This window comes from Scleropages formosus, chromosome 1 (assembly GCF_900964775.1).
Source record: "Scleropages formosus chromosome 1, fSclFor1.1, whole genome shotgun sequence".
Taxonomy (NCBI): Eukaryota; Metazoa; Chordata; class Actinopteri; order Osteoglossiformes; family Osteoglossidae; genus Scleropages; species Scleropages formosus.
In genome coordinates, this window is record NC_041806.1 from 9752422 (window position 1) to 9767349 (window position 14928).

Consider the following 14928-nt stretch of genomic DNA (forward strand, 5'->3'; position numbering starts at 1 on the left):
AGCCACACAGGGAAAGGATTGTTCAGTACAGAATGATTAGCAGACTGCATTGGGCCAACCTCTCCTGCAAAGAGAGTGTAGGAGCTGCAGTGATGGGCAAGGGCGGGAGCACTGGAATGGCCATCAGCCATGCCTGCCTCGGGTTCCCCCGTATTTTCGGCGACAAGAGCCTAACAGCGTCTCCAGGGCCATCTTTACAAAGGCCTGGAAGTTATTGCTTCTCTCCCTTCGGCTGTCCTGCGAAAGCAGACACACAGACAGATAGATACCTTACCTGGCAAGGCACCGCTAGTCATGTCTCCATAATACGGTTGAAGAAGGAGAGGCCCACTTCAACATGGCTATCACTGTCAGTGGGGTATTAGCGGTAATTTATTCCAAGGGAGGTCTGCAGTCTACCACATTCAGTGGATTTCCTTTGTAAAGCCATGGCTGTACTAGGCCAGACACTTCCGGTGTTATTATACTATGTTATACTTTGTATGTGAGTATTCCACGCTGGGAGTTACAATGCATATTGAGAATGAATATAAATATCTAAGGTATGTAAATGCATCAGTATAAAAATCGGTCACTTTTTGTGTACTAAATGGATGTGCCTGGAGAAACTGAGAAAGAAAGTACTCCTTGGCTGGGAGAATTCTCTGTAAATTCTTACCTCCTTGCTTTTTGCTATCATCTCCTTTCTGATCACCTTTCTTTGGCTGCTCTTTGGGGCTCTGAGGTTGCTGTTAGAGAATATGCCAGAAAGGTGGAGAAAGATATGTTATACAGACCTTTTGTGGAGGAAAAATAATCCACTTTGGCATCAACAGTATAAATATTAATAATAAAATAAATCAACCAGATTATGAAACCTACCTTCGTAGCGGACTTCTTATCAGATTTATTGCCTAAAAAATCCATATGTAAAACACAGGATTAGACTCCATTTAGCGTGGATTTTTTTTTTTCCCCCAAAAATGAACTTCACTATTGATGAAAAAAGAGAGACTGCAAGTACCACAAATGTTTACAAAAACACTGTATTATTGTTATATATAATATAAATATGATCCACAACTGTAGATTGGAAAAATACACCAACTTAATTTTTAAATGCAGAATTTCTATATTTTTTCCACATAGTTCTTAGAAATGTAAAGGTTGCAATATTTCATCACAAAAGTCCCTATCAAGAATTCTCTTTATGGTCAACTTGAAATGCACTTATTTTACTGCAAAGAAGCAAAATTGTAATGTTTACATTTATCGATACATAGCTAGATAAACTAGTATGAAAATATTAAAACAAATAGAGGCAAGGAACCAGCCCACTGGATCATGTAGGCTGCAGAAAAGATATGGAAACTATTCTGCATAAATGTATGACTATTTACGAACTGCATAAATCAGTTACGTTGAAAGGTCCTATATTTGAAAGCTTTATGCTAAAGTAACAGATTGATTTGCAATAATTCATAACATACCTTTAGACCCAGGCATTTTGATCTTGTTCCACAGTCTTTGCTCTTTTTTTGAAAATGAAATGCCTACAGTGGGCCGCAACATGCATTTATGGTCCTGGGCACTGAATGCAAGCGTCACCAGGGCCCCTTCGGGAAAGAGCAGCAGCAACAAACGAAAGCGTCCAGTCAGCTGCGCTGCAGAACCATGGACCCAAGGCCGGTGCTGAGCTCAGATGAAACTACAGGGTGCCCGCTTCAAACTCTGTGATCTCACTATTGTCCCCATCTCTCAGAACCAGCCCTCTTGTATTGTTCCAACAAATTGAAAGCACACAAAGAGCTAAATGTATTGCAATATATTATCTATTCATTCTTACTAGATACACTACAAGCTAAATGTCATCTATATGTCATGAATTAGATTAAAAAGTGTGTTAGAAAACTGGTCACTTGACCTTTATACTCTGTGTGAAAAGTTTTGAAATAATGGCACATATAGAAGGTTCAAACCCCAGTTTCCTTTCATTGTCAAGTTCACACTCACGTTCAAGGTCGTGACCCTTTCCCAACCCCTTTTCCTAAACCTCAAGCAGTTTTTTAGAGTAAATTTTCAAATAAACGACTATTAATATTGATGTGTCCTAAGACAGGAAAATCCAAACTGAGCTGATACGTAATGCGGAGCAGACAAATTTGATAAGAATTAAATATGACAAATGCACTCATTTATGTTATCACAACATACTAACGTTATTGTGTGTATGGGAAAGGTATGACACAAGAGAGAGCTCAGTACTGGTGATCCTACCTGCCTGTAGTCAATCATTAATCACTGAGTTCAGGAAGGTATCTTTCAGCGAACAGGATGTCCTGTAAAGACGGAACTGACTAGAAACTTATGGGTACTGTTTTTCATTCTGTATTACCCGTAAAAATCAAAAACCTGAACCTGATCACCACTTCATCCTAGCAGTATTATTTTTGGGGTGAGTCTGAAAAAACCTGAACCTGATCACCACTTCATCCTAGCAGTATTATTTTTGGGGTGAGTCTGACCAGCAAAAAGTCAGTTTAGCTTGACTATGCAGATTATGGACAGTCTGCTGTGTGCTTAAAAACTGACCTTTAAATTTGATCTGTTTAGCGTTTTAATTTATGACATGTTATGGCACATTCTTGCTATTGTTATGGATTAACATTCTCACTGCTGATTCTGTTCCCTGTAGCCAGTGTTTGGCTTAAGAACTGAGAATATTTCATACTGCTCCTCGTGTTACTTTCAGCTGGTTTTTTTCTCCCTCCTGTTTCAACCTAGAATTGTTACTGTAGTACTTCCCCATTCAGTTGTGTCAAATTTGTCTTCATTTTCACAAATTATTTATTACTCACAATAATTTATTACTGCCAGTGGAATGTCTGCAGCACTTTCACCTTTAAATGAGGTCAAAATAGTAACGCTAATTACCCTGTTCCTGTTTGCAACAAGGGATCCATTGGGTGCAGGTGAAATCAGTGGCCTACAACATGAAGAGTAAAGGAAACAACTGCAGCTGGGTGGGGCCAGAGATACCCCTATCATCTGAATTCTTCAGTGGTGAGGAGCCCCCTGAACATGACGATGGTCTATGATTGCTGTCGAATGTTTTTCTGTGCACAACCCTGAGGAGTAGATTGTCTATAAAGTCACAATTTGTCTTAAGCAAAGTTGGCCAAAGTTTCGGTTAGCCATGAGCACAGTTTACGCTTTTGTTCCGACTGCTCTGGACTCAGCAGACGACCAGTTTTTCTGGTGTGCAAATGTAAAAACACTTCAAATCCTATGTGAAAGAGACAGAAGTGGCACTATGCAGAAAGAAGTGCTTGATCTTGAACTTATTTTGTCCAAGAAGTTGTGAACATACCTGATAGAACCTATCAAGGAATAATTTACATTGAAAGCCTGCACACCCTGTCGGCAACCAAAGATTTAGTATATGATATAGAACTGCGAGATACATAAAGCAAAAGAAAGGACTTTACTGATGTAGACGATTCCGGTTACTGGATTCCTCTTGCCCCAACTACTGGAAACTGCCTTCCTTCTCATCTGAAGTTTTTCCGAACACCTTGCTCTTTTCCTGTTTACAGCGATCAAAAATGACCTGTGGTTGTTCCTCATCCCTGCTGGGCTGACGTTCATTCTGCTAGCTCTGTTCCTGGAAGAGATGGGCTTCTTCTTCCGACACGTTGCCTCCTCCAGGCGCCGTTGCCTTTCCCTTTGGATCCTTGGCATGTACCCGGTACAGTGATGTTGTCATTCCAGAAAATTCCTTCATTACGATACAGAAAGTTGGCCGTGTGCGACATGTACTTTCCGCTTTGCCTCGGTCACAGGTCTTGGGACTGACATCCTTAACTGCTTTATATGTGCCTCGCTCTTCATCGCTCTGTAACTTCATTGCATCTGTGTAAGTAAAATTTTGTATTTAATTCTATACCAAAGGAAATAAAGTAATATGACTTAATACCAATTAGTATAATTAAATTATTTTAATTTAAAGCAATATTTTGTTTTTATTAGAACATCTTCTAATCGGGGGTGCAGTGGTGCAGTGGGTTGGACCGGGTCCTGCTCTCCAGTGGGTCTGGGGTTCGAGTCCTGCTTGGGGTGCCTTGTGATGGACTGGTGTCCCATCCCCCTCCAGCCTTACGCCCTGTGTTACCGGGTAGGCTCCGGTTCCCTGCGACTCCATATGGGACGAGCGGTTCAGAAAGTGTGTGTTTGTGTGTGTGTGTGTAAGTAACATCTTCTTACAATCAGTATGATATATTTGGTATCAAAAAGGTTTTTACTGAAGAGGTGACTACAGAGGAGCTGAAGTAGCTGTTGCTGCTTACGATGGATTGCTTCATGTTTTACTTTTGAAGGTACCACTCTGTAACGCTGCTGAAGTTCATGGGCCTCATCACTGACTTCTTTGGAGGCAAGGCCAGGATGTTAGAGGTCCTTGCTGGACAGGCAGTTTCCCCCAGCCCCTTCCCCTGCTGCTGCTGCTGTTGCCTCCCCATGATCACAATAAACAGGTATCCTGGATTCCCAGCAAGACACAGGGAAATGTTTCAGAGTAGCTGCTCAACCGGTTCTCCCAGTGAAACTCATGGACATTATTCATCAGCACATGTTGTTTCAGGCTAATGAAAGAGAATAATATAAAAGCCTTACAACGGACTAGCATCCTGTTCATGGTATTCCCTGCCTCATGCCCTAGGTTTCCAGGATAACATCTTGAACAAAGTGACCCTACATATGAAGAGTGGTTGATATAAATGGAATCATTAAACTCTTACAATTAAGTTTTATTTCATTATAACTTCATCCAGTGTTTTTACAGAACCTAACCTGTTACTAAATTTAGAGGTGTCTGTATCTGTTAAGTTTTTTATTGAAATAGTGATTGGTTTTATGAAGAAATGAAGGCTGTATTTATGAGCATACAACCAGTTGCACTTGAGTTCATAAGTTGAGCTCCCAGTGCAGCTTCTTCCATTTATCTTTGTTACATACATTAGCTTACTAATTTTGTCCAAACTCTTTTCTTCTGACACAGCTTACATTTTTATCACTTCATTCATCCAGACATATAGACATATAGCAATAGAGGTTATACATCTTAAAGTAGGACATTTACCTGAGACTTTACTCAAACATGCAGGTCATTCCCAGGATTGGCTTGCCACTTTCTGCTTTCATGAGAAAAAAGGAAGGAATTTTGGTCAGATAGTATAATGGTCTCTTACATAACAAGTGCACATGTTACGAGAACTGACAAATATGGACAAGCATAATTTGTACCCCAAAATTCACATCGAGTTATCATCTGATACATGTTGAATACATTAACAACCCAGAAATTTCAATTCAAAGTATGAGCTTTGGTGACATGAAGCACCACACAAGGCATGCATTCCCCCATGTGTAGTTTGGCGTCTCCCTTGCAACCCAGTTGTCTCATAGCTAGCTACTCACAAGAAACTCTAATGCACAAATGTTTTAGTGAAAGTGCTAGAAGATGTTTAAAAGACAAAAAGGCAAAGGAAACCTTTACCTATCCGTTTAAAACTTGAAGTGATGAAATACACTTAATTCTTCTTGAAACGTGATATTTTTTGAATAGCTCAACCAACATTGGTTACAAACATTAACGGTGACTGTTGCAATACCTTGTTAGGTATTGTGTCAATATTCTGGTCTTGGCTGCAAATTGGATTTTTTCAGCATTTAAAAGGTAACACAGAAATTTTGTGCGTTTGGTGAAAAATGGGTGAACCTTCTGTGGTTGAGGAGCACATTCTTTATTTTTCCCATTTAAATTAATAATTAAAAATTTGTTGTACAAGAATTCACCTTATGAACAGATTTTCAGGAACAAATCAGTCTTGCTATGTGAGTGAAGCCTGTGCATATTTTTTGACTAATCAGTGTTTATCTGGGAACCTGAATTTTTAACTATTTCCCAAACTAGGGGACAGCTGCTAGCATAGTAGTTAGAGCTACTGCCTTTAGACCCAAAGGTTGCAGGTTTGAGCCGCACCTCTGGCTGTAGTACTCCTGAGTAAGGTACTTACCCTAACTTCTGCCAATAAAATTACCCAGCTGTATAAATGGGTAAATAATTGTAGCCTTAACACTAAGTTGCTTTGGAGAAAAGTGTCAGATAAATGTGAATTAAATCTGAAAAAATATTATTAGTTTGCTGTAGCTTTCCATCTTCTATTTTTTTTTTTTTCAGGACGAGCCTAGGATGGATGATGGCAGCTGTTCTGCAGCTATCTGTTGTGAGGACCATCCTGTTCTTTGTCACACTGGTTCTCTGGACAGATGAACAGTATGATTATGGAGATGTGAGTAAAGTGTCTTTATTTTTGGTTATTGTAAAACAAATTACATTGTCAGTTACTAGTAAACCATACTGATATCTATACTTTCTGCTAGCAAGAAGACAGTACCTCATACTTTTTTGTAACACTGGCTTTTAAAGTGTTTTTTGAATCTGAAGGATCCATTTTCTTTATATGCACATACATGCTTTACTATTTATCTCAATTATTCAGTAGGATATAAAGTTATAAATATGCCCTAAACCACCTTATTTCTTCCCTTAGGTTGATTCTGTCAATCCCAATCTGTACATAAATATTATTACTGGCGTGTCTACCTTCCTGTCCTTCTACGGGTACCTGCTCTTTTACAAAGCAACCAAGAGAGCTCTGCATGGCTATGGGCTGCAGGCCAAGTTCATCTGCATCATTGTGGTACTGGTTCTGTGTGGACTTCAGAGTGGGATCTTGGAAACCATGGGAGCCCTGAAAGTCATCCCCTGCACACCCCCATTCTCTGATCTGATGCGTTCTCAGTGTAGGTATTAGTGTGTGTGAAGACCGGGTTTGGGATTAAGTGTCTCTCATACATTTTACTCCATCAGTTATATCCTACAGGATAGTTTTATGCTATAATCTTTCTTTCTTGAAGCAATTTATTTAGTTAACATTACATTACTAATTTCCCATTTTGTTTTTTTTGTTTGTAGTCTTTCATTTTATGCACACATTAAGTATCTTGCTTAGAGATGTACAAATACACAAGTACTCTAGCCTCTGGTCCACAACTCCACAAAGCAAAACTAGTAATATTCTACTAGTAATAACTTACTTTTCATGACCAGTAATAACTTTTTCGCTACTGCTTCCCCTGTCTTGCAGTGATATACCACTACTCAGTGATTATGGAAATGTTTTGCATTGGCCTATTTGCTCGCCATACCTTCCGCAAGGTGGAACCTAGCAGAGAAGAGAGTTTGAGGATGGACCAAAGCCCGAGGAAAGGACATCTGGAGAAAGAGGTTCAGACTGAACAGGCGTGGCCACTCTCACAGCAGATCAGTTTGACGCATGAGGAGCCATGGTCAGGTTCATCAGGAGCTGCCAACCCTGGGTACAGTAGTGACAGTGAGGACAGCCTGTGTCGCATCGAGCATGCTCCACTGGACCGCTTCCCATTCCCCCTGCAGCTCCAGTTTCAGCCAGCAGCCAGACCAGGGAGAACAAGTCCCAAAACCCCAGAGGACACCACACAACCAGAGAAGCCTACAGTGACCCTCAGTGCGGAAATACACCACAACAAGTCCGGAGAAGCCACCATTGTATAAAACAGAAGCAAGTTTCCTAGAGGAATTAATAGGACCTACATCATGGCATCCACATTTATTTAATCACTTGAACACTGGTGACAGAACCCACCCACAACCGACTCCACATCATCATCATCATCATCATCATCATAACATGATTATGTCACTGAAGAAATTACATAGGCTTAACGGCAGGGGAACATGTCCAACAAATATCTAACCATATCTAATATGCTCTACCAAATATTTGTGTGTAACTTCATTCAGTACTAGTATTAGAAAGTCTCACCAATACCAAGTTGTTACGTCACACAAGAGAAATAACATATTGCAGTGTGTGACAAAGCAACCTTAATTAAAAACTTTCAGCTGAGATTTCTTGATCATTACTGGAGCTGAATTTATTTGATATCAATAAACACGTACCCTTGATTATGTTTTCATTTAATTTTGGCCAGTTTCGCTTTTTGAAAAGTGGTTATAGTAACGCCGTTGCTAGGGGCTCTGCTGATCCATGTCATGTGACATAGATAGAGGGTTGCCATATTTGCCATAAATTTCACCATTTTACAAAATATCACATATTTCTTCTATGACTTTCTTTTATGACTTTTAGACTGTCATAAAACCGTGTGGTTTGCGTATATCGTTAACAAAATGTAGCAAATACATACCTCGCGAGCCATGTTTTTCTTCATAAGACTCAATTGAGAAACGGAAGTTGAAGGCCGGGAGTTTGATTTTCCAGCACACTCTGGCAACCACATTTATTTTGGCAGGGCAGAAGAGGCGAGGTCTGCGTTCGCAGTCGGCGCCCGGAAAAGGTACGGCTGAGCACGGTTTCTTATCATACGCTGTAATACAAGCAAGGGAAATAGTGAGCAGAGAACGCTGCAGTGTGTCGTGGTGCGATGAGGCCATGGTCCTGCTCAGTTGTCGGGGCAGGAGCGGCTGGTGCTGCACAGCTAGCGGAACACACAGCCGAACCGCTGTCACTCACTCACTGTCACTGACTGACTGACTCATTCATTGTATCTCGCTGGCACTTCGAATGTTATCTTAGTTACTACTAGTTCGTCGGGAAACACTGACGCAAAATAACATACAAAAATTGTGCCTCTTCTTCGCCGCGTTTTCTGGAGTGTTGGTCGAGGAACCGGCCTGGCTGTTCGTTCAATTAGCAGCTAGCTAGCCACGGCTTGCCTTGCTTGGCTAGGCGTGCGCATCTTTGCTGTTTTTAAGCTTTTTTAAGCCTTCGCTTCCTTTTTTTTTTTTTTTTCTTTTCTTAATGGATGTGCTTATTCATTCATCCGGCGTTATTAATTATTTATTTATTCCTGTCACGTATGATACACAAGCAAGCGCTATGGCCTGAGTCCCTGATTCAGACTCAGACTAGAGTGTCGTTTATTTTTTGCAGATGCGAGTGCCGAGCCTTGCACTGTCCTGCCTTCTCGCGTTGTAAAAAGGTGAGTAAATATGACAGCCCGTGCCGAGAAACACATCCGTCCATCAGTGTGGCCCACATGGTTGTTTCCGTACACAATCCATTGTAGTCTTTGTAAAATACAGTGCTTAATGATATACTGTGTGTGACAGTACCTTGCGATGGACTGGTGTCCCGTCCAGGGTGTACCACCCTCAGCCTTGGGCCCAGTGCTTCTGGGATAGGCTCCGGACCACGGGACTCTGATCGGGACAAGCCGTTATTGAAATTGGCTGGATGGATGTGTATGACGCAGGCAACGCCGGTCACACAGTGCTTCTGAAGTGTAATAAAATAAGTGTGAATTACAAATAGAACTCAGTGATTGGCACCTGGCTTAGAAGAAGCAGACTGGAGTAGTGTTGTGGTTTTACAAGTCTTCTGAGGGGGGGGATGTGGTGGTGCAGTGGGTTGGACTAGGTCCTGCTCGGTGGGTCTTGGGTTCGAGTCCTGCTTGGGTCGCCTTGCGACAGACTGGCATCCTGCCCTGGGTGTGTCCCCCTCCAGCCCTTTGCCGTGTGTTGCCGGGTTAGGCTCCAGCTCCCCGTGACCCTGTATGGGACAAGCGGCTTCAGATGATGCATGTATGTGTGTGAAGTCTTCTAAGTTTTTTTCTTCTTTCTTATTTCTTTCATGCAGTTGCGTGACTTCGGCCCCAGCCTCCTTTCCTCCCTGAGTTAGTGTGGAATGGCTGCAGTTTGGCAACAAGTACTGGCAGTGGACGCAAGGTAAGCTGTGCTGCTTTGCTCTACCTCTCTAAACCTATACATTTGACTTTGTGGCATGATTGAAATCTAAAATTTGTTGTTGTCTTTCCGTACTCTGTCTGATTTTTTTTTTTTTTTTTTTCCTTCCTTTGTCGCATCTTGCAGGTACAATGCTTATCGCACGCCTACCTTCCCGCAGTTCCGCACGCAGTACATCCGTCGACGCAGCCAGTTGCTCAGAGAGAATGCAAAGTGTGGCTTTGAGCCAGGGCTGCGCAGACAATACCTGAGGCTGCGCAGCCAGCTGCTGGCCCTGCGCTACGGGCCCCTCTCTGAGCAGAGCAGCTTCCGAGCCAGCAGCGTGCGCAGCTCCCGCACCACGCTGGACCGCATGGAGGTCAGGCACCGAGGGAGAAAGAGAGGGAGAAGAACTCAACTACGTACATGCATTATTGAGCACTTCTTGAATGTACTGTCTTCTTTATAGCGCAGAAAAATCGAACACAGTGTGGTTTAGCCAGTAAAGGCACTCATCCTGAGCAGAGGTTGAGTCCTAAATCTGAGAGCCCGGTTCTGGTCTGGGTTGTATTATCTGCTGGTTCAATTGAATTGAAGACTTTATTGTCATTGTTGTGAGCAGGATTTCCGTGTAGCAGAGCAGAACAACACTGGCCTCGCTCGTCTGTAGGAGGGAAGGTTTTTTTTGGCTTCCTTCCACATTATGAGCTTTTTCCCCACATGCCTTCTGCAGCTCTGCTCAGAGTTAAAGATGCACCACTCCTCTAATCAGTGCTAGTTCTTATGCAGGGTAGCATGCGACTGCAAGTTGAAAGAATGTCTTTGCTTTGGAAGAAAGTGTATGACAGAGACACACACCCAACCTTTAAATTGAACTGTTGTGTAGCTAGCTGTGTTTCTTGCCATCTCACTCCTAGGCTTTCTGTCCCCTGGCAGGATTTTGAGGAGGATCTGAGGGCCCAAGGGGCACGGGGGCACCGCAGGTCTGTCAGTCGAGGGTCTTACCAGCTGCAGGCCCAGATGAACAGGGCTGTATACGATGAGAGGTATGAATAGAGGGATAAAAAGAGCGACTGTCACTTTTCCTTGGAGTACCAAGGGTCATTTAATTCACCGGAATGGAATATATCTGACTATGATACAGATTTCCTGATCCTGCCTGTGGCCCATGGTATACTTGAAATTAATGACATTGTTAAAATTTTCTGTAATGTCAGTTATGTAATGACTAGTGCTTTTATGGACTTTTTTTGTGTACAGGCCACCTGGCAGCCTTGTGCCCACCTCGGTGGCAGAGGCCAGCCGTGCTATGGCAGGAGATACCACCCTGAGTGAGAATTATGCTTTTGCTGGCATGCACCATATATTCGACCAACATGTGGATTCAGCTGGTAAGTGCTCTCATAATTGTGCAGCCTTGGTAATGGAACCATTTTTCCACAGTTCTAATTGTCTCTTTCTGCCCTCAGTCCCAAGATTACAGTTTGCTAATGATGACAAGCACCTGTTGGCCTGCTGCTCCTTGGATGGCACCCTGTCCATCATGGCATTGTCACCAGCCCCACCAAGTGTCAAAATCACCCTTCGGGGCCATGCTGGTCCTGTCACTGACTTTGCCTGGTCCTTAAGCAATGACATCATTGTGTCCACATCAAAGGACAGCACACTACGCATCTGGAACACACAGGATGGTCGCTGCATTCGAGAGGTTGCAGACCCGGATGCCAGCGAACTCCTCTGTTGCACCTTCCAACCCATGAACAATAACCTGACAGTGGTAAGTGGACTGGTGTGCTAAGCTACTGTAATTCTAACAAAGATGATTCAGGTAATTCAAACTAGCATGACATGGAGAGCATTATTTGTCTATCAGGGTAAAAACTGAGGAAATTACATATGTATTTCACAGAATGTTAGCGTGTGTATGAAAATCTTTGGGATAAATTTCTTTTTTTTTTTTTTTTTTTTTTTTTTTTTTCTTTCCTTCCCTCACACTCCCTCATCTTCTTTAATATTCCTTTTGGTTTAGGTGGGGAACAGCAAGCATATCCTGCAGGTGGTGAACATCTCCACAGGGAAGAAGGTGAAAGGGGGCTCTAGTAAGCTTACAGGGCGGGTACTGTCCCTGTCCTTTGATGCACCAGGCCGGATCCTCTGGGCGGGGGATGACTGTGGCAGCATTTTCTCCTTTCTGTTTGACATGGCTACAGGTGTGTTGCACAAACCAGAAGTTGTCAGTTTGTAATGAAATATTTAATTCCTGTAATGGAATAAAAATTGAATTCTCTGTGTATTGTGTGGTAAAATAGAAAACTAAATTTGGAGTTAAGTACCATCAAAGAAAATAATGTGCTGGAAAAGCAGAAATGTTATAGCTAAGTGATGTCCTTGATTATGTGTTTTGTAAATGCACTATGTTCTGTATTCTTTTTGACCTTAACTGATAAGTTTTTTTTTCCATGATAGTCTTGTGGGCATTGTGGTAATCATATACACAGGTAAGCTAGTAAGGCAATGGTGCTCATTTTGTAAGTGTGAAGAGGCTGACCCATATTCTGCCTTACTGTTGCAGGGAAGCTGACGAAAGCGAAGAGGCTGGTGGTGAACGAGGGCAGCCCCATTTCCAGCATCTCAGCTCGTTCATGGATCAGTAGGGAGGCCAGGGATCCCTCTCTCCTCGTCAACGCATGTGTCAACAAGCTACTGTTGTACAGGTTTGTCTTACTTAAACAACAATGGCTAGAGCGCAGAAATTCAGAAAAATGGTTCAGGGAGGATGAAGAATCAAAACCCCGCACCTTCATATGCAGCAAGGATTTAATTTTTCATGCTGCTGTTAATTTCTATTAACTGCTTGTGTTTTACAGGGTTGTAGACAATGAGGGCACTCTCCAACTAAAGAGGAGTTTTCCCATTCAGCAGGGCTCTCAGCTCCTGCATAGCATTTTCTGCCCCTTAATGTCTTTCAGACAGGGTGCCTGCGTGGGTAAGACTTGCACATTGTCTCTTGTGACAAGACAGTTCATTGTTGATAATGCATGCAGTTTGAACTGTAATTCAAATTGTAGGAAGTCAGACTTGTGTAGATCTCATTTGACCTCTACCTTCTGCAGTGACGGGCAGTGAGGATGCCTGCGTGTATTTCTTTGACGTGGAACGCAACACCAAAGCCATCGTCAACAAGCTTCAAGGCCATGGTGGACCAGTAATAGATGTCAGCTTTAACTGCGATGAGAGCCTTCTAGCCTCCTCGGATGCCACAGGCATGGTCATAATTTGGAGGAGGGAGCAGAAGTGACAGCACTATGCTATTAGCTTCCAGTTAACCATAGATACTATACCATCTGTACTGCAATCCTTCCTGGTGTTCAGAACCTGCAGTGTTTTAAAAAAAAAAAAAAAAATGCTTCCATAAATTCTACAGCCACCATATGCATAACAATATTATTAGATATGATAGAGATAAAGCTACTTAAGATTTAGCATTCTATAAATAATGAAAGTCTGGAAGCAATTACTGGGCTTAACAAGGGCTTGTAGGGAAGTTATACAATATAGCATAAACAAATAATTTATTGATTGGATGCAGGTTGTTCATGGTAGGCTCTCCATGTCTTTGGTTTTGTCTAATGTTGAAAATGCCCAACTTGTACAATGAGTCACTGTAACTATTTAAGCACTAAAGAAGTACTACTGAGTTAAGTAATTCATTTGTTTTAAAAGTGTAGTGTGATATATGTGAAAAACATCAGTGGATAATTAGAGGATGCAGCTTTCCAGTGAAGATTTGTTTCTTGGTATTTTTGTATGAGCTTTTAGTTATGTACTTAGCTTAAACCAAAATGACATCACAAGGCCAGTTTTATGTAATATATCAGACATGACAGAATATGCTGTACACAGACAGAGTTAAAGGAAAACTGAGTGTGGGGGAAAAATATCAATTTTTTTTTTTTTTTTTTTTTTCTCTTTTCTCTTTAGGGATGTTAAACAGCTTGTTTTATTTATTCTGTAGCTGGCATATAAATATATATGGAATTACAAATGAACTGCTTTATTCAAAAAGATTTTTTGTGACTAACCACTCTGTGTATTAAAGAAATCCTAAAATATAACCTCAGTGGTTAATTCAACACATATTACTGCGCTAGTTACTCTGACAAGCCCAGTAAATATCAGCTGTTTATGTAATGATATAAATTCTGTCCTTGTAATTTTAAGTTGCACAAATATTAATTTAGTAAACAATTTATCTTGGACTATTTGCTTTAGTTTTAAAACTGTGTTGTTTTAACCATTTTAGGATAATAGTGAGACATATAGCACCCTACACATGTATCTAGATTGGATATGATGATTCAGATGTGTGGGGGATAGTTCAGAGGCCTTGAAAATGTTTTAGAGGGGGGTTACCTTTGCATTCCTTGGTTAGTTCTGATAAAACAGCTAATTAGAGGCCTGGCTAGCTTCCCATTGTCCACCCTTGAACATCATAAAAATGTAGGGAGATGCTTCTTTGCTAGCAGTCTCTCTTCCTGGTAGGAAGCTGCAGAAGCAGCATACAGGGGAAATGAGATGTACCACATGCCTAGTGTTGTTTTGAAGGTCTGAAATGTTGATGTGCTATTTTAATATTTCTTTTAAGATGTACAGGCTGGCAAAGCTCTACATACCTAAAGGTCTGCTTCCTTCATAATAAAACTCATTAACTGAGTCTGTTATGTTCTGGATTGTTTTCCCCATGCTCTGTTTTTTTGATGGATTAAAGCTAGCAACCATATCCAAACAATTTAAAAGTTTGCATGTTCTCCCTGTGTCTGTGTGGGTTGCCAGTGGGTGCTCAGGTTTCCTCCCACAGTCCAAAGGCATGCAGTGCAGGTGGATTGGTGACTCTAAATAGCGTGTGCATGGATGAGTGACTAAATGGGGGTACCCTGGTATATGGCACAGCTGGTAGTGTAGTGGTTAGCACTGCTGCCTTTGGATCTAAAGGTTGCTGGTTTGACCTCCACCTGTAGTACCCTTGAGCAACGTACTTGCCCTAAAACAATGCTCCAGTAAAGTTCTCACACACACGCGCTGAAACTGTTTGTCCCGAGTGG

At 41.8% G+C, this 14928-nt stretch overlaps 2 protein-coding genes and 1 long non-coding RNA gene across 3 annotated transcripts; 2 read left to right on the forward strand and 1 right to left on the reverse strand.

Moving 5' to 3' along the window:
* Positions 1–657: 657 nt before the first annotated feature.
* LOC108934801 (uncharacterized) lies at positions 658–5392 on the reverse strand. Its single transcript, XR_001966157.1, has 3 exons — positions 5117–5392; positions 862–893; positions 658–728 (listed from the first exon to the last, which is right to left on the reverse strand). It is a non-coding gene; the product is annotated as an uncharacterized LOC108934801 (long non-coding RNA).
* On the forward strand, positions 2332–8029 carry LOC108934800 (organic solute transporter subunit alpha). The gene is made up of 8 exons (XM_018752903.2): positions 2332–2493; positions 2935–3042; positions 3576–3727; positions 3822–3895; positions 4356–4511; positions 6218–6329; positions 6591–6843; positions 7188–8029. Exons 2-8 carry the CDS (start codon positions 2973–2975, stop codon positions 7631–7633), a joined length of 1263 nt encoding a protein of 420 aa, XP_018608419.1. The 5' UTR covers positions 2332–2493; positions 2935–2972; the 3' UTR covers positions 7634–8029.
* A 332-nt stretch (positions 8030–8361) lies between these two features.
* Positions 8362–13783, forward strand: wdr13 (WD repeat domain 13). The gene is made up of 11 exons (XM_018752833.2): positions 8362–8439; positions 9036–9084; positions 9741–9829; positions 9974–10205; positions 10763–10872; positions 11087–11217; positions 11296–11603; positions 11856–12036; positions 12399–12540; positions 12694–12812; positions 12940–13783. The coding sequence occupies exons 3-11, from the start codon at positions 9789–9791 to the stop codon at positions 13122–13124; spliced, it is 1449 nt and encodes a 482-aa protein (XP_018608349.1). The 5' UTR covers positions 8362–8439; positions 9036–9084; positions 9741–9788; the 3' UTR covers positions 13125–13783.
* Positions 13784–14928: the final 1145 nt, after the last annotated feature.